Source organism: Callithrix jacchus, chromosome X (genome assembly GCF_049354715.1).
Source record: "Callithrix jacchus isolate 240 chromosome X, calJac240_pri, whole genome shotgun sequence".
Lineage (NCBI taxonomy): Eukaryota > Metazoa > Chordata > Mammalia > Primates > Cebidae > Callithrix > Callithrix jacchus.
Genome location: NC_133524.1, coordinates 1,463,244 through 1,487,797, shown reverse-complemented (window position 1 = coordinate 1,487,797; position 24,554 = coordinate 1,463,244). Strand labels below are relative to the sequence as shown.

General features: G+C 60.5%; 1 protein-coding gene across 1 annotated transcript in view; it reads left to right on the top strand.

The window, feature by feature from the left end:
- The window catches only part of LOC128930592 (cytokine receptor-like factor 2), a 32,530-nt gene extending 22,214 nt beyond the window's left edge, over positions 1–10,316 (top strand). Inside the window, exons 5-8 of the mRNA XM_078362762.1 lie at positions 502–664; positions 2,622–2,742; positions 4,996–5,080; positions 9,751–10,316. Coding sequence (XP_078218888.1) covers positions 502–664; positions 2,622–2,742; positions 4,996–5,080; positions 9,751–10,014 — 633 coding nt within the window. The 3' untranslated portion in view covers positions 10,015–10,316. The remainder of the gene's footprint in view (positions 1–501; positions 665–2,621; positions 2,743–4,995; positions 5,081–9,750) is intronic.
- The last annotated feature ends 14,238 nt before the right edge of the window (positions 10,317–24,554 follow it).

The window sequence follows — 24,554 nt, the reverse complement described above, 5'->3', positions numbered from 1 at the left end:
TGTCTGTGTGTGTCTGTGTGTGTCTGTGTGTGTGTCTGTGTGTCTGTGTATGTGTCTGTGTGTGTTTGTGTCTGTGTGTGTGTCTGTCTGTGTGTGTGTTTGTGTGTCTGTGTGTATTTGTGTGTGTCTGTGTGTGTGCCTGTGTGTGTGTCTGTGTGTGTGTTTGTGTGTGTTTGTGTGTGTCTGTGTGTGTCTGTGTGTCTGTGTGTGTGTCTGTCTGTGTGTCTGTGTGTCTGTGTGTGTGTCTGTGTGTGTGTCTGTGTGTGTGTTTGTGTGTCTGTGTGTGTATCTGCGTGTGTGTGTCTGTGTGTGTGTCTGCGTGTGTGTCTGTGTGTGTGTGTCTGTGTGTGTCTGTGTGTGTGTCTGTGTCTGTGTGTGTGTGTCTGTGTCTGTGTGTGTGTCTGTGTGTGTGTCTGCGTGTGTGTCTGTGTGTGTGTGTCTGTGTGTGTGTGTGTGTGTGTCTGTGTGTGTGTGTGTGTCTGTGTGTGTGTGTTTCTCCAGTCCAAAGAAAGAGACACCTGCAACGTCACCATCGAAGACCTGGACCCCGAGAACTGCTACTCTCTGCGGGTCAGGGTGAAGGCCACACAAGTCGCCTACGGGTCAGACACGTACCCCAGCGACTGGTCGGAGGCGACGCACTGGCGAAGAGGAGAGCGGACGGGTAATGCTTGTTACGCGGCAGGGCCGCGCGCACACTGCTACATGGAACGGAACACGTGCATGGATCTTTACATCCGTGTCTATCTACATGCATGGTCACAGCGCACGCCTGTCATCCTGGCGCTGTGGAAACTGGGACCGAGAAGAACAGAGACCAAAAGACACAAGAAAAAGAAAATTTCTTCCCTCCTTCCTTCCTTCCTTCCTTCCTTCGTCTCTCTCTCTCTCTCTCTCTCTCTCTTCCTTTCTTTCCCTCCCTCCCTCCCTCCCTCCCTCCTTCCTTCCTTCCTTCCTTCCTTCGTCTCTCTCTCTCTGTCTCTCTCTCTCTTTCTTTCTTTCCTCTCTGTGTTTCTTTTCTTTTGAGATGGAGTCTCGCTCTGCTGCCCAGGCTGGGGTACAATAGCGAAGTCGCCCACCGCAGCCTCCGCCTCCCGGGTTCAAGCCATCCTCCCGCCTCAGCCTCCCGAGTAGCTGGGATCACAGGCGCCCCCCACCAGGCCCGGCTGATTTATGCATTTTCAGTAGAGATGGGGTTTCGCCATGTTGACCAGGCCGGTCTCAAACTCCTGACTGCGAGATCCGCCGTCCTCGGCCTCCCAAAGTGCTGGGATGACGGAAGGAGGGAAGGAAGGAAGGAAGGATGGAGGGAAGGAGGGAGAGAGGGAGCGAAGGAAGGAGGGAGGGAAGGAAGGAGGGAGGGAAGGAAGGAAGAAAAGAAAAACATAAAGGAAGGAAGGAAAGAAAAAGACAGAATGAAAGAAGGAAAGAAATAAAGAAGGGAAGGAAGGAAAGAAAAAGAAAAGAAAGAAAGAGGAAGAAAGAGAAATTCTCCCGCCTCAGCCTCCCGAGTAGCTGGGACTCCAGGCACCCGCCACCAGGCCTGGCTAATTTTTGCATTTTTAGTAGAGATGGGGTTTCACCATGTTGACCAGGCCGGTCTCGAACTCCCGACCTCGTGATCCGCCCGCCTCGGCCTCCCGAAGTGCTGGGATGACAGGCGACCTCCATCATGCCCGGCTAATTTTTGCATTTTTAGTAGAGACGTGGTGTTACCATTTTTAGTAGAGATGGGGTTTCACCACGTTGACCAGGCCGGTCTCGAACTCCCGACCTCGTGATCCGTCCGCCTCGGCCTCCCGAAGTGCTGGGATGACAGGCGTGAGCCACCGTGTATGTTTTCAGGGGCCCCGTTTAAGGCACAGACCCAGCAATAGCCCAGTGCAAGGTCTCCTGTGCCGTGAACACCCCCAGACACCCCCGGCCTCCGAGGCGGGTGGATCACGAGGTCAGGAGTTCGAGACCATCCCGGTCAACATGGTGAATCCCCGTCTCTCCTAAAAATACAATAATTACCCGGGCACGGTGGCGCGTGCCTGTAGACCCAGCTACTGGGGAGACTGAGGCAGGAGAATCGCTTGAACCCGGGAGGCGGAGGTTGCGTTGAGCTGAGATTCTGTCTCAAAAATAAATAAATAAATAAAATAAATAAAACATTTGCTGACACTGATATATTAAAAAAAAATTAAAAAAAAAAAAAGGCCAGGTCCAGTGGTTCACACCTGTAATCCCAGCACTTTGGGAGGCCGAGGCGGGTGGATCACCTGAGGTCGGGAGTTCGAGACCAGCCTGGTCAACATGGTGAAACCCTGTCTCTACTAAAAATACAAAAATTAGCCAGGCGTGGTGGGGGGGCACCTGTTATCCCAGCTACTCGGGAGGCTGAGGCAGGAGGATGGCTTGAACCCGGGAGGCGGAGGCCGCACTGAGCCGAGATCGTGCCAACACACTCCAGCCTGGGCGACACAGCGAGACTCGGTCTCAAGAAAACCCCCCAAAACGCAAAACACACACCCAAAAAACTGAACAAAAACACCATGAGGATGGCGGTGAGGGATGAGAACTAGTTAAGAGGTCACAGCGGGTTCAAAACTCACGGACGCCTTTTCCTTGTGTCTTAGATTCCTGCTCGGAGACGCAAAGGGCCCCCAAAGCCAAGCCCCCCAGATTCACCCTGATTTCCGGCCTCCTTCTCCTGGTGATGCTGCCCCTTCTCCTCCTGGGTTTATGGAGGACACGCAGGTAAGAACCACTCCTGCCGACCCCCTTACACACGTGGCCGGAGGGTCCCGCTTCCAAAGCGCCCGTGGAATGGGAAGATCGATCACCCGAGACTCTCACGTCCCTGAGCCTCAGTTTCCATCCAATGCCCACTTTTCTCACGGTGCATGACGAGAAATGTGGGAGCAGCGCCGTCCCGCAGGTGCAGGGACATGTGGAATATTCACTGAGAAATATTCTGTTTTTGTTTGTTTGTTTGTTTGTTTGAGATGGAGTCTTGCTGTGTTGCCCAGGCTGGAGAGCAATGGTGTGATCTCAGCTCACCGCAGCCTCCCCCTCCCGGGTTCAAGCGATCCTCCTGCCTCAGCCTCCCGAGTAGCTGGGATTACAGGCACCTGCCACCACGCCCGGCTAATTTTGTATTTTTACTAGAGACGGGGTTTCATCATGTCGGTCAGGCTGGTCTTGAACTCCCGACCTCAACTCATCCACCCGCCTCAGCTTCTCACAGTGCAGGGACTACAGGGCTGAGTCACCGCGCCTGGCCACTTTTTTCCTCCTTCCCTCCCTCCCTCCTTCCTTCCTTCCCTTCCTGCCTCCATCCCTCTCTCCCTCTCTCCCTTCCGCCCTATGTCCCTTCCTCCCTCCCTTCCTCCCTCTGTCCCTCCTTCCCTCCCTCCCTTCCTTCCCTCCCTCTCTCCCTCCCTCCCTCTTTCCTTCCCTCCCTCTCTCTCCCTCCCTCCTTTCCTTCCCTCCCTCTCTCCCTCCCTCCCTCCCTCCCTTCCTTCCCTCCCTCTCTCCCTCCCTCCCTCCCTCCCTCCCTCCCTTCCTTCCCTCCCTCTCTCCCTCCCTCCCTCCTTCCTTCCCTCCCTCCCTCGTTCCTTCCCTCCCTCCTTCTTTCCCTCCCTCCCTCCCCTCCTTCCTCTCTCTTTCTCTCTTTTGCCTTCCTTCCCCGCCTTCCTTCCTTCCTTTCTTTTCTCTTCTTTTCACAGAGTCTCCCTCTGTCCCCCAGGCTGGAGTGCAATGGGCCAGTCTCAGCTCAGTGCAACCTCCGCCTCCCGGGTTCAACCGATCCTCCTGCCTCAGTCTCCCGAGCAGCTGGGACGACAGGCACCCACCGCCAGGCCTGGCTAATTCTGTATTTTAGTAGAGACGGGGTTTCACCGTGTTGGTCAGGCTGGTCTCGAACTCCCGACCTCAGGTGTTCCTCCTGCCTCAGCCTCCCGAAGTGCAGGGAGGACAGGCCTGAGCCACGTCTCCGGCCCTGGTGGGATCTATATGAGGACTCAGAGTCGGGGTCTCTGGTGAGGAGGTGGACGGTCCCGTGTGTTTGGTTCACGTGGAAGGCCCCCCTCTGCCTGGGTCCTGGTCTCCAAGGGGCAGCCACAGCCGTCCTCGGCCTCTCCCCGGGGTCCCTGCCAGTGCCAGGCGCAGCCACAGCCGTCCTCGGCCTCTCCCCGGGGTCCCTGCCAGTGCTGGGGCAGCCACGTCCATCCTCGGCCTCTCCCCGGGGTCCCTGGCAGTGCTGGGGCAGCCACCTCCATCCTCGGCCTCTCCCCGGGGTCCCTGCCAGTGCCGGGGCAGCCACGTCCATCCTCGGCCTCTCCCCGGGGTCCCTGGCAGTGCCGGGGCACCCACGTCCATCATCGGCCTCTCCCCGGGGTCCCTGGCAGTGCCGGGGCAGCCACGTCCATCCTCGGCCTCTCCCCGGGGTCCCTGGCAGTGCCGGGGCACCCACGTCCATCATCGGCCTCTCCCCGGGGTCCCTGGCAGTGCCGGGGCAGCCACGTCCATCCTCGGCCTCTCCCCGGGGTCCCTGGCAGTGCCGGGGCAGCCACGTCCATCCTCGGCCTCTCCCCGGGGTCCCTGGCAGTGCCGGGGCAGCCACCTCCATCCTTGGCCTCTCCCCGGGGTCCCTGCCAGTGCCGGGGCAGCCACGTCCATCCTCGGCCTCTCCCCTGTGTCCCTGTCAGTGCCGGGGCAGCCACGTCCATCCTCGGCCTCTCCCCGGGGTCCCTGCCAGTGCTGGGGCAGCCACGTCCATCCTCGGCCTCTCCCCGGGGTCCCTGTCAGTGCTGGGGCAGCCACGTCCATCCTCGGCCTCTCCCCGGGGTCCCTGCCAGTGCTGGGGCAGCCACGTCCATCCTCGGCCTCTCCCCTGTGTCCCTGTCAGTGCTGGGGCAGCCACGTCCATCCTTGGCCTCTCCCCGGGGTCCCTCCAGTGCCACTTGGGGGGTGCAGTGCAGGTGACCCCGCCCTCCGTCTGTGTTTCAGGCTGAAGAAATGTGTCATGCCCACCGTGCCAGACCCCAAGGCCACCTTCCCTGGGCTCTTTGAGAAGCACGAAGGGAACTTCCAGGTACCCGCCCTGTCCCCGCCGCCCCCTTCTCTGTCGGGGCCACAGGCTCACGTCTCCCTCAGTGGCCCTTTCGGAGAATGACTTCAGGGCCGGGCGAGGAGGCTCAGGCCTGACAACCCGGCACTTAGGGAGGCCCAGGTGGGTGGGTCCGGTGAGGTCAGGAGTTCGAGACCAGTGTGGGCAGATGGCGAAACCCTGCTCTTTAAAGGAAGAAAATAAGAAAATCACGTTAGGTCGCTGCTCCGTGGAAACACTGAGTACTGCATAGGTGGAGGAAAAAAGACAGAGAGAGACAAAAAGTAAGGAAGGAAGGAAGGAAGGAAGGGAGGGAGGGAGGGAGGGAGGAGGGAGGGAGGGAGGGAGGGAGAGAAGGAGGAAAGGGAGGGAGGGAGTGAGGGAGGGAGAGAAGGAGGGAGGGAAGGAAGGGAGGAAGGAAGGGAGGGAGGGAGGGAGGGAAGGGAGGGAGGGAGGGAGAGAAGGAGGAAAGGGAGCGAGGGAGTGAGGGAGGGAGAGAAGGAGGGAGGGAAGGAAGGGAGGAAGGAAGGGAGGGAGGGAGAGAAGGACGGAAGGGAGGGAGGGAGGGAGGAAGGAGGGAGGGAGGGAGGGAAAGAAGGAGGAAAGGGAGGGAGGGAGTGAGGGAGGGAGAGAAGGAGGGAGGGAAGGAAGGGAGGAAGGGAGGGAGGGAGGGAGGGAGGGAAGGGAGGGAGGGAGGGAGAGAAGGAGGAAAGGGAGCGAGGGAGTGAGGGAGGGAGAGAAGGAGGGAGGGAAGGAAGGGAGGAAGGAAGGGAGGGAGGGAGAGAAGGACGGAAGGGAGGGAGGGAGGGAGGAAGGAGGGAGGGAGGGAGGGAAAGAAGGAGGAAAGGGAGGGAGGGAGTGAGGGAGGGAGAGAAGGAGGGAGGGAAGGAAGGGAGGAAGGAAGGGAGGGAGGGAGGGAGGGAGGGAAGGGAGGGAGGGAGGGAGAGAAGGAGGAAAGGGAGCGAGGGAGTGAGGGAGGGAGAGAAGGAGGGAGGGAAGGAAGGGAGGAAGGAAGGGAGGGAGGGAGAGAAGGACGGAAGGGAGGGAGGGAGGGAGGGAGAGAAGGAGGGAGGGAAGGAAGGGAGGGAGGAAGGGAGGGAGGGAGAGAGAGAGGAAGGAGGGAGGGAGAGAAGGAGGGAAGGGAGGGAGGGAGGGAGGGAAAGAAGGAAGGAAGGAAGGAAGGGAAGGAGGGAGGGACGGAGGGAGGAAGTAGGGAGGGAGGGAAGGACGGAGGGAGAGAAGGAGGGAAGGGAGGGAGGGAGGGATGGAGGAGGGAGGGAGAGAGGGAGGAAAGGGAGGAGGGAAGGAGGGAAGGAAGGAAGGAAGGGAGGGAGGGAGGGAGGGAGGGAGGGAGGGAGTTAGAGAGGGAGGGAAGGGAGGGAGATAGGGAGGGAGAGAGGGAGGGAGGTAAGGAGCGATGGACAGAGGGAGGGAAGGGAGGGAAGAGGAAGGCAGGGAGGGAGAGACGGAGGGAAAGGAGGGAGGGAGGGAGAGAGGGAGGAAGGAGGGAGGGAGGGAAGGAGGGATGGACAGAGGGACGGAAGGGAGGGAAGAGGGAGGGAGGGAGGGAGAGACAGAGGGAAAGGAGGGAGGGACGGAGAGAGGGAGGAAGGAGGGAGGGAGAGAAGGAGGGAAGGGAGGGAGGGAGAGAGGGAGGGAAGGGAGGGAGGAAAGGAGGGAAGGAACGAAGGGAGGGAGGGCAGGAGGGAGAGGGGGTAGTGAGGGAGGGAAATAAGGAAGGAGGGAGGAAAGGAAGGAGAGATGGAGGGAAGGTAGGGAGGGAGGAAGGGAAGGAAGGAGGGACAGAGGGAGGGAGGGAGTGAGGGACGGAGGGGGGAGGGAGGGAGGGAAGGAAGGAAAGAGGGAGAGGGAGGGAGAGAGGGAGGGAAGGAAGGAGGGACAGACAGAGGAAGGGAGGGAGGAAGGGAAGGAAGGAGGGACAGAGGGAGGGAGGCAGTGAGGGACGGAGGGGGGAGGGAGGGAGGGAAGGAAGGAGGGACAGACAGAGGAAGGGAGGGAAGGAAGGAGGGAGGGACACAGGGAGGAAGGGAGTGAGGGAGGGAAGGGGGAGGGACAGATGGAGGGAAGTGAGGGAGGGAGGGAGGGAAGGAAGGAAAGAGGGAGAGGGAGGGAGGGAGAGAGGGAGGGAAGGAAGGAGGGACAGACAGAGGAAGGGAGGGAAGGAAGGAAGGAGGGACAGAGGGAGGGAAGTGAGGGAGGGAAGGGGGAGGGACAGATGGAGGGAAGTGAGGGAAGGAGTGAGGAAGGGAGGGAAAAGAAAGGAAGGATGGATGGAGGGAGGGAGGGACAAGAAAAGTCCAGTTCTGGTGACTCACGTGCATCAACCCAGCACTTCGGGAGGCTGCGGCGGGAGGATCACCTGAGGTCGGGAGTTTGAGACCAGCCTGACCAAGATGGTGAAACCCCGTGTCTGATAAAAATAGAAAAAAATCACCGCGGCCTGGTGGCCGGTGCCTGTCACCGCAGCTCCTATGGAGGCTGAGGCAGGAGAATCGCTTGAACCCGGGAGGTGGAGGCTGTGGTGAGCCGCGATGGCGCCGCCGCACTCCGGCCTGGGGGACAGAGCAAGGCTGTGTCTCAAAAACACACAGAAAATCAAAACAAACAAACAAACAAACAAATAAAACCAGAAATGCTCAGGCCACAGTCCGTGGTGTTTCCACTGTGTTTGATGTAGAACGTTCCCTCCCTCCCTCCCTCCCTCCCTCCCTCCTCCCTCCATCCTCCCTCCTCCCTCTCTCCACCCTTCCTCCTCCCTCTCTCCTCCCTCCATCCTCCCTCCCTCCTTTCCTTGCCTCCCTCCTCCCTCCCTCGCTCCTTCCCTCCCTCCCTCCGTCCCTCCTTCCCTCCTCCCTCCCTCCTCCCTCCCTCCTTCCCTCCTCCCTTCCCTCTCTCCTCCCTTCCCCCTCCTCCCGTTCTCCTCCCTTCCCTCCCTCATCCCTTTCTCCCTCCTCCCTACCTCCTCCCTTCCCTCCCTTCTCCCTCCCTCCTTCCCTCCTTTCTCCTTCCTCCCTCCCTCCTCCCTCCCTCCCTCCTCCCTCCCTCACTCATTCCCTCCCTCCTCACTCCCTGCCTCCTCCCCACCTCCCTCCTCCCTCCCTTCTCTCCCTCCTCCCTTCCCTCTCTCCTCCCTTTCACCCTCCTCCCTCCCTCCTCCATCCTCCCTCTCTCCTCCCTCCATCCTCCCTCCCTCCTTTCCTTGCCTCCCTCCTCCCTCCCTCGCTCCTTCCCTCCCTCCCTCTCTCCCTCCTTCCCTCCTCCCTCCCTCCTCCATCCTCCCTCTCTCCTCCCTCCATCCTCCCTCCCTCCTTTCCTTGCCTCCCTCCTCCCTCCCTCGCTCCTTCCCTCCCTCCCTCCGTCCCTCCTTCCCTCCTCCCTCCCTCCTCCCTCCCTCCTTCCCTCCTCCCTTCCCTCTCTCCTCCCTTCCCCCTCCTCCCGTTCTCCTCCCTTCCCTCCCTCATCCCTTTCTCCCTCCTCCCTACCTCCTCCCTTCCCTCCCTTCTCCCTCCCTCCTTCCCTCCTTTCTCCTTCCTCCCTCCCTCCTCCCTCCCTCCCTCCTCCCTCCCTCACTCATTCCCTCCCTCCTCACTCCCTGCCTCCTCCCCACCTCCCTCCTCCCTCCCTTCTCTCCCTCCTCCCTTCCCTCTCTCCTCCCTTTCACCCTCCTCCCTCCCTCCTCCATCCTCCCTCTCTCCTCCCTCCATCCTCCCTCCCTCCTTTCCTTGCCTCCCTCCTCCCTCCCTCGCTCCTTCCCTCCCTCCCTCTCTCCCTCCTTCCCTCCTCCCTCCCTCCTCCATCCTCCCTCTCTCCTCCCTCCATCCTCCCTCCCTCCTTTCCTTGCCTCCCTCCTCCCTCCCTCGCTCCTTCCCTCCCTCCCTCCGTCCCTCCTTCCCTCCTCCCTCCCTCCCTCCTCCCTCCCTCACTCATTCCCTCCCTCCTCACTCCCTGCCTCCTCCCCACCTCCCTCCTCCCTCCCTTCTCTCCCTCCTCCCTTCCCTCTCTCCTCCCTTTCACCCTCCTCCCTCCCTCCTCCATCCTCCCTCTCTCCTCCCTCCATCCTCCCTCCCTCCTTTCCTTGCCTCCCTCCTCCCTCCCTCGCTCCTTCCCTCCCTCCCTCTCTCCCTCCTTCCCTCCTCCCTCCCTCCTCCCTCCCTCCTTCCCTCCTCCCTTCCCTCCCTCCTCCCTTCCCCCTCCTCCCTTCCTCCTCCCTTCCCTCCCTCATCCCTTTCTCCCTCCTCCCTACCTCCTCCCTCCCTCCTTCCCTCCTCCCTTCCCTCCGTCCTCCCTTCCCCCTCCTCCCTTCCTCCTCCCTTCCCTCCCTCATCCCTTTCTCCCTCCTCCCTACCTCCTCCCTCCCTCCTCCCTCCCTCCCTCATTCCCTCCCTCCTCACTCCCTGCCTCCTCCCCACCTCCCTCCTCCCTCCCTTCTCTCCCTCCTCCCTTCCCTCCCTCCTCCCTCCCTCCTTCCCTCCTTTCTCCTTCCTCCCTCCCTCCTCCCTCCCTTCCTCATTCCCTCCCTCCTACCTCCCTTCTCTCCCTCCTCCCACCCCTCCCTCCCCCCTCCCCCCTCCCCCCTCCTTCCCTCCCTCCCTCCTCCCTCCTCCCTCCCTCCCTCGGTTTCTTCCTCCCGGCAGGAATGGATCAGAGACACCCAGAACTTGTCCCCCTCGAGCAGCCCGGCAGACGGGGAGCCAGACGCTGGCCAGGAGGAGCCCGCGGTGCTGCAGGTGACCAGCCCAGAGCCCGAGCCAGCCAGGACCAGCGGGCGACACACCGGGGACACCGAGGCCTCTGGGGGGCCCCCGCAGGTTCCCCAGCAGCCCCTCCGAGGCGGTGACGTGGTCACTCTCGCCGGCTTCACCTTCGTGACGAAAGACGCCTCCTACGTGGCGTTGTGACAGACACACATACTCCTGAGGTCAGGAGTTCGAGACCAGCCTGGCCAAGTTGGTGAAACCCCGTCTCTACCAAAAATAGAAAAAAATCACCCAGCCGTGGAGGTGGGTGCCTGTAATCCGTGCACTTCGGGAGGCTGAGGCGGGAGGATCACCTGAGGTCGGGAGTTCAAGACCAGCCTGGCCAAGATAGTGAAACCCCGTCTCTAATAAAAATACAAAAATAGCAGCCGGATGTGGTGGCTCAGGCCTGTCACCCCTGCACTTTGGGAGGCTGAGGCAGCAGAATCACCTGAGGTCAGGAGTTCGAGACCGGCCGGGCCAAGATGGTCAAACCCCGTGTCTAATAAAAATACAAAAACTAGCTGGGCTTGGTGGCAGGTGCCTGTAGTCCCAGCTACTGGGGAGGCTGAGGCAGGAGAATCACTTGGACCCAGGAGGTGGAGGCGGCATTGAGCCGACATGGCGCCATTACACTCCAGCCTGGGCGACAGAGGAAGACTCTGTCTCAAACCAAAGAAAGAACAGCCACAGCCTCATTCAGAAGCACCGTCTATTCCCTTCCACGGACTGAGGGGTGTCAGATGCTTTCGGTGGACGCCGAAATCCCCCAGAAGAAACAATGAGGTTTTCAATCATCGCAGAACAAATTTTCCAGACACTTTCTGGGTGTCGCAGGATTCGTCTTATTCCCGTGGAAAAACACATCGTAACACCGTCTGTTTGGCCAGTACAACCTTGTTCTGTGTGGGACACGTGCGAGGGGACAGGAAAATAAACACATACAACACTTTTTTTTTTTTTTGAGACGGAGTCTCGCTCAGTCTCCCAGGCTGGAGTGCAATGGCGCAATCTCAGCTCACCGCAACCTCCGCCTCCCCGGGTTCAAGCGATTCTCCTGCCTCAGCCTCCAGAGTAGCTGGTACTACAGGCACCTGCCACCACGCCCGGCTAGTTTTTGTATTTTTAGTAGAGACGGGGTTTCACCATGTTGACCAGGCTGGTCTCGAACTCCCGACCTCAGGGGATCCGCCCTCCTCGGCCTCACAAAGTGCTGGGATGACTTTTGACGTTTTAGTTCACAAAGTGGACGCGTTGTTTCTCGACCCGCCACTAGGTGGCAGCAGATACATACAGCTTCCTGCATTGCTTTTTTTTTTTTTTTTTTTTTTTTGAGAGTGTGTTTTGCTCTTGTCACCCAGGCTGTGGCCATCTGGGCTCACTGCAACCTCCACCTCCCGGGTTCAAGCGATCCTCCCGCCTCAGCCTCCAGAGTAACTCACATTACAGGCGGCCACCACCACGTCCCGCTCATTTTTGTATTTTTAGTAGGGACGGGGTTTCACCACGTTGGCCAGGCTGGTCTCGAACTTGTGACCTTAGGTGATCCGCCCGCCTCAGCCTCCCAAAGTGCTGGGGTCACAGGTATGAGCCATTGCTCCTCTTTGAAACCCAGCACTTTGGGAGGCCGAAGCGGGCAGATCTCTGCAGCTCGGGAGTTCGAGACCAGCCCGACCCACAAGGAGAAACCCCATCTCTACTGAAAATATAACAATTAGCTGGACATGGTGGTGGGCGCCTGTCATCCCAGCTACTCGGGAGGCTGAGGCGGGAGAATCTCTTGAACCCGGGAGGCGGAGGTTGCAGTGAGCTGAGATCACACCACTGCACTCCAGCCTGGGTGACGAGGGCGAAACTCCGACCCCACCCACCCGCCCCCAAAAAACGCAGTAGAAACAAGGCCACAGAGCATGTTCCAGGGCCCCTGTTCCTCTCCCTTGAGACAATCACTCCTTGTGATCAGTGGCAGAAGCGAGTATCTCAGGCCGCAGCTGAACCCCGGGACTGGCAGGCCCTGAGCATGACTTAAAAAGGCAGATGATGCAGAGACAGCAGATGCTGGAGAGGATGTGGGGACATAGGGACACTTTTACGCTGTTGGTGGGAGTGTAAATTAGTCCAACCATCGTGGAAGACAGTGTGGCGATTCCTCAAGGCCTTAGAAATAATAATTCCATCTGACTCAGCAATCCCATGACTGGGTATATATCCAAAGGACTATAAGTCGTTCTACTATAAGGACACATGCACACGAACGTTCATTGCAGCACTGTTTACAATAGCAAAGACCTGGAACCAACCCAAATGCTCAATGATGATAGACTGGATTGGGAAAATGTGGCACATATACACCATGGAGTACTATGAAGCCATGAAAAAGGATGAGGTCGCGTCCTTTGTAGGGACATGGATGAACCTGGAAACCATCATGAGTCTGTCACTGTGTCCTGGGAACTGGGGCCCTCCTGCCTCTGAGTCTGTCCCTGTGTCCTGGGACCTGGGGCCCTTCTGCCTCTGAGTCTAAGCCCGTGTCCTGGGAACTGGGGTCCTCCTGCCCCTGAGTCTGTCCCTGTGTCCTGGGACCTGGGGCCCTCCTGCCTCTGAGTCTGTCACTGTGTCCTGGGAACTGGGGCCCTCCTGCCTCTGAGTCTGTCACTGTGTCCTCAGGAACTGGGGCCCTCCTGCCTCTGAGTCTGAGCCCGTGTCCTGGGACCTGGGGCCCTCCTGCCTCTGAGTCTGAGCCTGTGTCCTGGGACCTGGGGTCCTCCTGGCTGTGACTCTGTCACTGTGTCCTGGGACCTGGGGTCCTCCTGGCTGTGACTCTGTCACTGTGTCCTGGGACCTGGGGCCCTCCTGCCTCTGAGTCTGAGCCTGTGTCCTGGGACCTGGGGCCCTCCTGCCTCTGAGTCTGTCCCTGTGTCCTGGGACCTGGGGTCCTCCTGCCTCTGAGTCTGTCACTGTGTCCTGGGACCTGGGGCCCTTCTGCCTCTGAGTCTGTCCCTGTGTCCTGGGACCTGGGGCCCTCCTGCCTCTGAGTCTGTCCCTGTGTCCTGGGACCTGGGGCCCTTCTGCCTCTGAGTCTAAGCCCGTGTCCTGGGAACTGGGGTCCTCCTGCCCCTGAGTCTGTCACTGTGTCCTGGGACCTGGGGCCCTCCTGCCTCTGAGTCTGTCACTGTGTCCTGGGACCTGGGGCCCTCCTGCCTGTGACTCTGTCACTGTGTCCTGGGACCTGGGGCCCTCCTGCCTCTGAGTCTGAGCCTGTGTCCTGGGACCTGGGGCCCTCCTGCCTCTGAGTCTGTCCCTGTGTCCTGGGACCTGGGGCCCTCCTGCCTCTGAGTCTGAGCCTGTGTCCTGGGACCTGGGGCCCTCCTGCCTCTGAGTCTGAGCCTGTGTCCTGGGACCTGGGGCCCTCCTGCCTCTGAGTCTGTCACTGTGTCCTGGGACCTGGGGTCCTCCTGGCTGTGACTGTCACTGTGTCCTGGGACCTGGGGTCCTCCTGGCTGTGACTCTGTCACTGTGTCCTGGGACCTGGGGTCCTCCTGCCTCTGAGTCTGAGCCTGTGTCCTGGGACCTGGGGCCCTCCTGCCTCTGAGTCTGTCACTGTGTCCTGGGACCTGGGGTCCTCCTGGCTGTGACTGTCACTGTGTCCTGGGACCTGGGGCCCTCCTGCCTGTGACTCTGTCACTGTGTCCTGGGACCTGGGGCCCTCCTGCCTCTGAGTCTGTCCCTGTGTCCTGGGACCTGGGGTCCTCCTGCCCCTGAGTCTGTCACTGTGTCCTGGGACCTGGGGTCCTCCTGCCTCTGAGTCTGTCCCTGTGTCCTGGGAACTGGGGTCCTCCTGCCTCTGAGTCTAAGCCCGTGTCCTGGGAACTGGGGTCCTCCTGCCCCTGAGTCTGAGCCTGTGTCCTGGGACCTGGGGTCCTCCTGCCTCTGAGTCTGTCACTGTGTCCTGGGAACTGGGGTCCTCCTGGCTGTGACTCTGTCACTGTGTCCTGGGACCTGGGGCCCTCCTGCCTCTGAGTCTGTCACTGTGTCCTGGGAACTGGGGCCCTCCTGCCTCTGAGTCTGAGCCTGTGTCCTGGGACCTGGGGTCCTCCTGCCTCTGACTCTGTCCCTGTGTCCTGGGACCTGGGGTCCTCCTGCCTCTGAGTCTGTCCCTGTGTCCTGGGACCTGGGGCCCTCCTGCCTCTGAGTCTGTCCCTCTGTCCTGGGACCTGGGGTCCTCCTGCCTCTGAGTCTGTCCCTGTGTCCTGGGACCTGGGATCCTCCTGCCTCTGACTCTGTCACTGTGTCCTGGGACCTGGGGTCCTCCTGCCTCTGAGTCTGTCACTGTGTCCTGGGACCTGGGGCCCTCCAGCCTCTGAGTCTGTCCCTGTGTCCTGGGACCTGGGGCCCTCCTGCCTCTGAGTCTGTCCCTGTGTCCTGGGACCTGGGGTCCTCCTGCCTCTGAGTCTGTCCCTGTGTCCTGGGACCTGGGGCCCTCCTGCCTCTGAGTCTGTCCCTGTGTCCTGGGACCTGGGGCCCTTCTGCCTCTGAGTCTAAGCCCGTGTCCTGGGAACTGGGGTCCTCCTGCCCCTGAGTCTGTCACTGTGTCCTGGGACCTGGGGCCCTCCTGCCTCTGAGTCTGTCACTGTGTCCTGGGACCTGGGGCCCTCCTGCCTCTGAGTCTGTCCCTGTGTCCTGGGACCTGGGGCCCTCCTGCATCTGAGTCTGTCCCTGTGTCCTGGGACCTGGGGCCCTCCTGCCTCTGACTCTGTCCCTGTGTCCTGGGACCTGGGGTCCTCCTGCCTCTGAGTCTGTCACTGTGTCCTGGGACCTGGGGTCCTCCTGCCTGTGACTCTGTCACTGTGTCCTGGGACCTGGGGCCCTCCTGCCTCTGAGTCTGTCACTGTGTCCTGGGACCTGGGGTCCTCCTGGCTGTGACTCTGTCACTGTGTCCTGGGACCTGGGGCCCTCCTGCCTCTGAGTCTGAGCCTGTGTCCTGGGACCTGGGGTCCTCCTGCCTCTGAGTCTGTCCCTGTGTCCTGGGACCTGGGGTCCTCCTGCCTCTGAGTCTGTCCCTCTGTCCTGGGACCTGGGGCCCTCCTGCCTCTGAGTCTGTCCCTGTGTCCTGGGACCTGGGGCCCTCCTGCCTCTGAGTCTGTCCCTGTGTCCTGGGACCTGGGGCCCTTCTGCCTCTGAGTCTAAGCCCGTGTCCTGGGAACTGGGGTCCTCCTGCCCCTGAGTCTGTCACTGTGTCCTGGGACCTGGGGCCCTCCTGACTCTGAGTCTGTCACTGTGTCCTGGGACCTGGGGCCCTCCTGCCTCTGAGTCTGTCACTGTGTCCTGGGACCTGGGGCCCTCCTGCCTCTGAGTCTGTCACTGTGTCCTGGGACCTGGGGTCCTCCTGGCTGTGACTCTGTCACTGTGTCCTGGGACCTGGGGCCCTCCTGCCTCTGAGTCTGAGCCTGTGTCCTGGGACCTGGGGTCCTCCTGCCTCTGAGTCTGTCCCTGTGTCCTGGGACCTGGGGTCCTCCTGCCTCTGAGTCTGTCCCTCTGTCCTGGGACCTGGGGCCCTCCTGCCTCTGAGTCTGTCCCTGTGTCCTGGGACCTGGGGCCCTCCTGCCTCTGAGTCTGTCCCTGTGTCCTGGGACCTGGGGCCCTTCTGCCTCTGAGTCTAAGCCCGTGTCCTGGGAACTGGGGTCCTCCTGCCCCTGAGTCTGTCACTGTGTCCTGGGACCTGGGGCCCTCCTGCCTCTGAGTCTGTCACTGTGTCCTGGGACCTGGGGCCCTCCTGCCTCTGAGTCTGTCACTGTGTCCTGGGACCTGGGGTCCTCCTGGCTGTGACTCTGTCACTGTGTCCTGGGACCTGGGGCCCTCCTGCCTCTGAGTCTGAGCCTGTGTCCTGGGACCTGGGGTCCTCCTGCCTCTGAGTCTGTCCCTGTGTCCTGGGACCTGGGGTCCTCCTGCCTCTGAGTCTGTCCCTCTGTCCTGGGACCTGGGGCCCTCCTGCCTCTGAGTCTGTCCCTGTGTCCTGGGACCTGGGGCCCTTCTGCCTCTGAGTCTGTCCCTGTGTCCTGGGACCTGGGGTCCTCCTGCCTCTGAGTCTGTCCCTGTGTCCTGGGACCTGGGGCCCTCCTGCCTCTGAGTCTGAGCCTGTGTCCTGGGACCTGGGGCCCTCCTGCCTCTGAGTCTGTCCCTGTGTCCTGGGACCTGGGATCCTCCTGCCTCTGACTCTGTCCCTGTGTCCTGGGACCTGGGGCCCTCCTGCCTCTGAGTCTGAGCCTGTGTCCTGGGACCTGGGGCCCTCCTGCCTCTGAGTCTGTCACTGTGTCCTGGGACCTGGGGCCCTCCTGCCTCTGAGTCTGTCACTGTGTCCTGGGACCTGGGGTCCTCCTGGCTGTGACTCTGTCACTGTGTCCTTGGACCTGGGGTCCTCCTGCCTCTGAGTCTGTCACTGTGTCCTGGGACCTGGGGCCCTCCTGCCTCTGAGTCTGTCCCTGTGTCCTGGGACCTGGGGCCCTCCTGCCTCTGAGTCTGTCCCTGTGTCCTGGGACCTGGGGCCCTTCTGCCTCTGAGTCTAAGCCCGTGTCCTGGGAACTGGGGTCCTCCTGCCCCTGAGTCTGTCACTGTGTCCTGGGACCTGGGGCCCTCCTGCCTCTGAGTCTGTCACTGTGTCCTGGGACCTGGGGCCCTCCTGCCTGTGACTCTGTCACTGTGTCCTGGGACCTGGGGCCCTCCTGCCTCTGAGTCTGTCACTGTGTCCTGGGACCTGGGGTCCTCCTGGCTGTGACTCTGTCACTGTGTCCTGGGACCTGGGGCCCTCCTGCCTCTGAGTCTGAGCCTGTGTCCTGGGACCTGGGGTCCTCCTGCCTCTGAGTCTGTCCCTCTGTCCTGGGACCTGGGGCCCTCCTGCCTCTGAGTCTGTCCCTGTGTCCTGGGACCTGGGGCCCTCCTGCCTCTGAGTCTGTCCCTGTGTCCTGGGACCTGGGATCCTCCTGCCTCTGACTCTGTCACTGTGTCCTGGGACCTGGGGTCCTCCAGCCTCTGAGTCTGTCACTGTGTCCTGGGACCTGGGGTCCTCCTGGCTGTGACTGTCACTGTGTCCTGGGACCTGGGGCCCTCCTGTCTGTGACTCTGTCACTGTGTCCTGGGACCTGGGTCCCTCCTGTCTGTGACTCTGTCACTGTGTCCTGGGACCTGGCTCCCTCCTGCCTCCTCTGCACGGGTCTCAATATAATCATGATTTTCTTGTAGGGAGAACACTTAGTTTCTTCTGTCCCAAAACAGCTGCCTTCGTGCAGGGGGCGGAGGTGTCCTCTGTGGAGTCCTGTGACCTTTGCACTTAGGAATCCTCCTGACCTCCGCCTGCCACCTGCACCTCTTCTTCTGCTGGGCCGGGTCCCGGGAGGGACCTTCCATCGTCCGCCCCACAACCGGCCTCCCCTCCGTCTGCCACGCTCTGTCCTCGGAATCAAACTAAACTCTAAGCTGAACACGTCGGATGAGAAATGAGGCCCTGTAGGGCTTGACTCCCCAGACCCCTCAGAATTTGGGTAACAAGAAAAAATCAGAGCTTCCTGCTCAGAACATGGATATACAAATGTTTATTTATTTATTAATTTTTTGAGACAGAGTCTGGCTCTGTCTCCCAGGCTGGAGTGCAATGGCGCGATCTCGGCTCACGGCAACCTCCGCCTCCCGGGTTCAAGAGATTCTCCTGCCTCAGTCTCCCCAGTAGCTGGGATTACAGGCACGCGCCACCATGCCCAGCTAATTTTTATATTTTTAGTAGAGACGGGGATTCACCATGTTGACTAGGCTGGTCTCGATCTCTTGACCTCGTGATCCACCCGCCTCGGCCTCCCAACGTGCTGGGATTACAGGCATGAGCCATTGTACCTGGCCTGATTTTTCTATTTTTAGTAGAGATGAGGTTTCACCACGTTGACCAGGCTGGTCTCGAACTCCCGACCTCAGGTGATCCGCCCGCCTCGGCCTCCCAAAGTGCTGGGATGACAGGCGTGAGTCACTGTGCCCGGCTAATTTCCTAGTCTTTTGGGGGACACTTCTTGATGGCTTGAAAGTGATACGGGGGGGCACAATGGCTTACACCCCGTCTTCCAGGTCGGAGGTCAACGCAGGTGGATCAGCCCAGGTCAGGAGTTCGACACCAGCCTGGGCAACGTGCTGAAACCCCGTCTCCACCAAAAATAGAAGAAAAAAGAAAAATATGTGGGTGTGGTGGGGGCGCCTGTCATTCCAGCTACTCGGGGGGCGGAGGCCGGGGCACGAGGATCGCTTGAACCCGGGAGGCGGAGGCTGCGGTGGGCTGAGATCCTGCCCGGGCACTGCGGCCTGGACACAGCGAGGCGGGGTCTCAAAACACATGACAAGGAGAAACAGGAGGACAGAAGGGAAGAAAAGAGAATAAGAGAAAAGACAGGACAGGGGAGGGGAGGGGAGGGAGGGTAGGGGGGAGGGGATGGAGGGGAGGGCAGAGAAGGGCACGGGAGGGCAGAGAAGGGGAGGAAACGGGGAGGGGAGCAAAGGGCAGGAGAGTCCAGGGGAAGGGGAGGAGAGGGGAGATGGAGGGGAGGGAAGTGGAAGGGGAGGGGAAGAGAGGGAATGGGACGGGAGTGCAGGGGAAGTGGAGGGGAGGGGAGATGGAGGGGAGGGCAGGGGAACGGGAGGGCAGGGGAGAGGAGAAGAAGGAAAGGGAAGGGGAGGGGAGGAAAGATGGAGGGAAGGGGAGGGGATGGGAAGGTAAGGGAAGGGCAGGCGAGGGGAGAAAGGAAGGGAAAGGGAGGGGAGGAAGGATGGAGGGAAGGGGAGGGGAGGGGAAGGGAAGGGAAGGGCAAGGGAGGGGGGAAAGGAAGGAAAGGGGAGGGGAAGAAAGATGTAGGGAAGGGGAGGGGAGGGGAAGGGAAGGGGAGGGGAGGGAGGGGAGGAGAAGAGAAGAGGAGGAGAGGGCAGAGGAAGGGGAGGGGAGGGGAGGGGAGAAAGGAAGGAAAGGGGAGGGGAGGAAAGATGGAGGGAAGGGGAGGGGAGGGGAAGGTAAGGGAAGGGCAGGGGAGGGGAGAAAGGAAGGGCAGAGGAGTGGAGGAAAGATGGAGGGAAGGGGAGGGGAGGAGAAGGGAAGGGGAGGGCAGGGGAGGGGAGAAGAAGGGAAGGGAAGGGGAGGGGAGGAAAGATGGACGGAAGGGGAGAGGAGGGAGGGGAGGAGAAGAGAAGAGGAGAGGGCAGAGGAAGGGGAGGGGAGGGGAGGGGAGGGGAGAGGACGGGGGGGTAGCAGAGGGCAGGGGAGGGCAGGTCAGGGCTGAGGGAAGGGAGCGGAGGTCAGGGGAGGGAGAAGAGCAGAGCAGAATCAGCATCTGAGCCCCGAGTGCTATGACAGGCCCAGGTGTGAGACCCCAGCAGGATCCCCACTGCTGCCATGTCCAGGGCGACCCCAGACCCAAACGTGCCAGGATTTCTCTGCAGACACGACAGGTCTGTGAAGACCCCAGAACAGAATCGGCCACCGGCCTCCGGGGTGGGTCCCGACACCCAGGTTTTCAACAGGAGGCTCCAGCCCGGTCCCCACGAAGGGCCCCCAAAGCTCCCAGAGCTGGTCTGAATGATTCTCACTAAGACTTATGATGATGATGATGATGATTATTTGTTAATTTAATTTAATATTATGATGATGATTATTATTTGTTAATTTAATTTAATATTATTACGATGATGATGATTATTTGTTAATTTAATTTAATATTATGATGATGATGATTATTATTTGTTAATTTAATTTAATATTATGATGATTATTATTTGTTAATTTAATTTAATGTTATTATGATGATGATGATTATTTGTTAATTTAATTTAATATTATTATGATGATTATTTGTTAATTTAATATTATTATGATGATTACTATTTGTTAATTTAATTTAATATTATGATGATGATGATTATTTGTTAATTTAATTTAATTTTTATTGCATTTTAGGCTTTGGGGTCCACGTGCAGAGCATGCAGGACAGTTGATGACGTCCCCGGGGCGGACGCAGAGGAGGCTGATTCTATAGCAACAGGAAACACAGTGAAAGTCCCTGAGAAATGAAACAAGCCGTGAACTTTGCCTCTAACGTTTATTTTTACTACACTGGAAGTTCTGGGGCAAATGTGCAGACGGGGAGGTTTGTTACACGGGGACACACGTGCCGTCCACACCCCCACTCATCTGCATTACATATGTCTCCCAATGCTCTCCCTCCCCTAACCCCCACCCCTGCTGTCCCTCCCCAGCCCCCACCCCCTGCTGTCCCTCCCCAATCCCTCCACCCCCTGTGATCTCTCCCCAATCCCCACCCCCTGCTGTCCCTCCCCAATCCCCCCACCCCCTGCTATCCCTCCCCAATCCCCCCACCCCCTGCTATCCCTCCCCAGCCCCCACCACCTGCAGTCCCTCCCCAGTACCCCCACCTCTGCTTTCCCTCCCCAATCCCCCCACCCCTGCTGTCCCTCCCCAGCCCCCACCCCCTGCTGTCCCTCCCCAATCCCTCCACCCCCTGTGATCTCTCCCCAATCCCCACCCCCTGCTGTCCCTCCCCAATCCCCCCACCCCCTGCTATCCCTCCCCAATCCCCCCACCCCCGCTGTCCCTCCCCAATCCCTTCACCCCCTGCTATCTCTCCCCACCCCCACCCCCTGCTATCCCTCCCCAATCCTCCCACCCCCTGCTATCCCTCCCTTAACCCCCCCACCCCTGCTATCTCTCCCCAGCCCCCACCACCGCTGTCCCTCCCCAATCCCTCCACCCCCTGTGATCTCTCCCCAATCCCCACCCCCTGCTGTCCCTCCCCAATCCCCCCACCCCCTGCTATCCCTCCCCAATCCCCCCACCCCCTGCTATCCCTCCCCAGCCCCCACCACCTGCAGTCCCTCCCCAGTACCCCCACCTCTGCTTTCCCTCCACAATCCCCCCACCCCTGCTGTCCCTCCCCAGCCCCCACCCCCTGCTGTCCCTCCCCAATCCCTCCACCCCCTGTGATCTCTCCCCAATCCCCACCCCCTGCTGTCCCTCCCCAATCCCCCCACCCCCTGCTATCCCTCCCCAGCCCCCACCACCTGCAGTCCCTCCCCAGTACCCCCACCTCTGCTTTCCCTCCCCAATCCCCCCACCCCTGCTGTCCCTCCCCAGCCCCCACCCCCTGCTGTCCCTCCCCAATCCCTCCACCCCCTGTGATCTCTCCCCAATCCCCACCCCCTGCTGTCCCTCCCCAATCCCCCCACCCCCTGCTATCCCTCCCCAATCCCCCCACCCCCGCTGTCCCTCCCCAATCCCTTCACCCCCTGCTATCTCTCCCCACCCCCACCCCCTGCTATCCCTCCCCAATCCTCCCACCCCCTGCTATCCCTCCCTTAACCCCCCCACCCCTGCTATCTCTCCCCAGCCCCCACCACCGCTGTCCCTCCCCAATCCCTCCACCCCCTGTGATCTCTCCCCAATCCCCACCCCCTGCTGTCCCTCCCCAATCCCCCCACCCCCTGCTATCCCTCCCCAATCCCCCCACCCCCTGCTATCCCTCCCCAGCCCCCACCACCTGCAGTCCCTCCCCAGTACCCCCACCTCTGCTTTCCCTCCCCAATCCCCCCACCCCCTGCTGTCCCTCCCCAATCCCCCCACCCCCTGCTATCCCTCCCCAATCCCCCCACCCCCGCTGTCCCTCCCCAATCCCTTCACCCCCTGCTATCTCTCCCCATTCCCCACCCCCTGCTATCTCTCCCCATTCCCCACCCCCTGCTATCCCTCCCCAATCCTCCCACCCCCTGCTATCCCTCCCTTAACCCCCCCACCCCTGCTATCTCTCCCCAGCCCCCACCACCGCTGTCCCTCCCCAATCCCCCCACCCCCTGCTATCTCTCCCCACCCCCCACCCCCTGCATCCCTCGCCAGCCCCCACCACCGCTGTCCCTCCCCAATCCCTCCACCCCCTGTGATCTCTCCCCAATCCCCACCCCCTGCTGTCCCTCCCCAATCCCCCCACCCCCTGCTATCCCTCCCCAATCCCCCCACCCCCTGCTGTCCCTCCCCAGCCCCCACCCCCTGCTATCCCTGCTCAATCCCCCCACCCCCTGCTGTCCCTCCCCAATCCCCCCACCCCCGCTATCCCTCCCCAATCCCTTCACCTCCTGTGATCTCTCCCCAATCCCCACCCCCTGCTGTCCCTCTCCAATCCCCCCACCCCTGCTCTCCCTCCCCAATCCCTCCACTCCCTGTGATCTCTCGCCAATCCTCCCACCCACTGCTATCCCTCCCCAATCCCCCCACCCCCTGCTATCCCTCCCCAATCCCCCCACCCTCTGCTATCCCTCCCCAATCCCCCCACCCCCTGCTATCCCTCCCCAATCCCCCCACCCCCTGCTATCCCTCCCCTAGCCCCCCACCCCCTGCTATCCCTCCCCAATCCCCCCACCCCTGCTATCCCTCCCCAATCCCTCCACTCCCTGTGATCTCTCCCCAATCCTCCCACCCACTGCTATCCCTCCACTATCTCCCCAACCCTGCTATCACTCCCCTAGCCTCCACCCCCTGCTATCCCTCCCTTAACCCCCCACCCCTGCTATCCCTCCCCACGCCCCACCCCCGCTGTCCCTCCCCAATCCCCCCACCCCCTGTGATCTCTCCTTAATCCTCCCACCCCCTACTGTCCCTCCCCAATTCCCCCACCCCGTGCTGTCCCTCCCCTAAGGCCCCCACTCACTATCCCTCCCCTACCTCCACCCCCTGCTATTCCTCCCCTGACCCCCACCCCCTTTTATCCCTCCCCAATCCCCCCCCGATGTCCCTCCCCTAACGCCCCCACCCGCTATCCCTCCCCTACCTCCACCCCCTGCAATCTCTCCCCTGGACCCCCACCCCCTGCTCTCCCTCCCCAATTGCCCCATAGCCTGTTATCCCTCCCCTAACACCCCACCCCTTGCTACCCCTCCCCATCCCCCATCCCTGCTCTCCCTCCCGTAGCCCCCCACCCCTGCTATTCCTCCCCTAACACCCCACCCCCGTTCTTCCTCCCCTAGCACCCCACAGCCTGCTATCCCTCCCCTAGACCCCTATCCCCTGCTATCCCTCTCCAATGCCCCCACCCCCTGCTATCCCTCCCCTAACACCCCACCCCTTGCTACCCCTCCCCATCCCCCATCCCTGCTCTCCCTCCCGTAGCCCCCCACCCCTGCTATTCCTCCCCTAACACCCCACCCCCGTTCTTCCTCCCCTAGCACCCCACAGCCTGCTATCCCTCCCCTAGACCCCTATCCCCTGCTATCCCTCTCCAATGCCCCCACCCCCTGCTATCCCTCCCCTAGCCCCCCACCCCCTGCTATCTCTCCCCAATTCCCCCACCCCCTGCTATACCTTCGCTGCCCCCCACCCTCAGGCCCTGGTGTGTGATGTTCCCCTCCTTGTGTCCATGTGTTCTCATTGATCAACCCCCACTTACGAGGGAGAACAGGTGGTGTTTGGTTTTCTGTTCTTGTGTCCGTTTGCCGAGAATGATGGTTTCCAGCTTCATCCACGTCCCTGCAAGGGACATGAACTCATCCTTTTTCACGGCTGCATAGTATTCCACGGTGTCCATGTGCCACATTTTCTTTATCCAGTCTATCATGGATGGCTGTTTACGTTGGTTCCCAGTCTTTGCTATTGTGAACGGGGCCACAGTGAACATACCAGTCCTCTGGGTATACATTTCTTTTAAAAAATTATGGCAACAGATCCATGACGCAAACGTTCCCACGTTACCCACTTTGAAGTGTGTAGCTTGTGGCGCTAAAGGATTTCAGTTTGGTTCAAGTCCCTCGGCCCCGTTCAACTCCATAAGGTTTCATTATCCCAAATGGAAACTCTGTAACTGTTTTAAGAAAACAATAAACCTAAGAAAATTCATCCAGATTGGACAATGTCGGCGGAATCGTACAGCCTCGGGAGGGATTCATCTTTCTTGTTTCCCTGGTTGGGTTTTGAGAAAGCGTCTCACTCTGTGCCCCAGGCTGGAGGGATCTCGGTTCACTGCAACCTCCGCCTCCCGGGTTCAAGCTGTTCTCCTGCCTCAGCCTCCCCAGCAGCTGGGGTTACAGGCACCCACCACCACGCCTGGCTAATTTTCATATTTTTAGCAAAGACGGGGTGTCGCCATGTTGTCGAGGCTGGTCTTGAACTCCTGACCTAAGATGACCCACTTGCCTTGACCTTCCAGAGTGCTGGGATTACAGGCATGAGCCGCCGTGCCGGCCATTATTATATTTTTAGAGGAAGTGTCACTCTGTGACCCAGGCTGGAGTGAGGTGGCGCGATCTCAGCTCACCACAACCTCCGCCTCCTGGGTTCAAGCGCTTCTCCTGCCTCAGCCTCCCAAGCAGCTGGGATTACAGGTACCTGCCATCATACCTGGTAATTTTCGTATTTTTGGTAGAGAGAAGGTTTCACTATGTTGGTCAGGCTGGTCTCGAACTCCTGACCTCAGGCGATCCACCTGCCTTGGCCTCCACATGCTGGGATTACAGGCAATGCGGCTTCATTCGCCCCTTCCAGCACCTGGAGATGTTTGCTGAGAACTACAGGTGTGTCTGCGCCGCTGGGCTGAACCCCATTTCCCGGAGGTGCAGGACAGCCAGCCTTGTGCAGGGAGCTGGCTGGGGCCGTTCTCTGCTGTGGACTAAGATTCCGGCGGGAT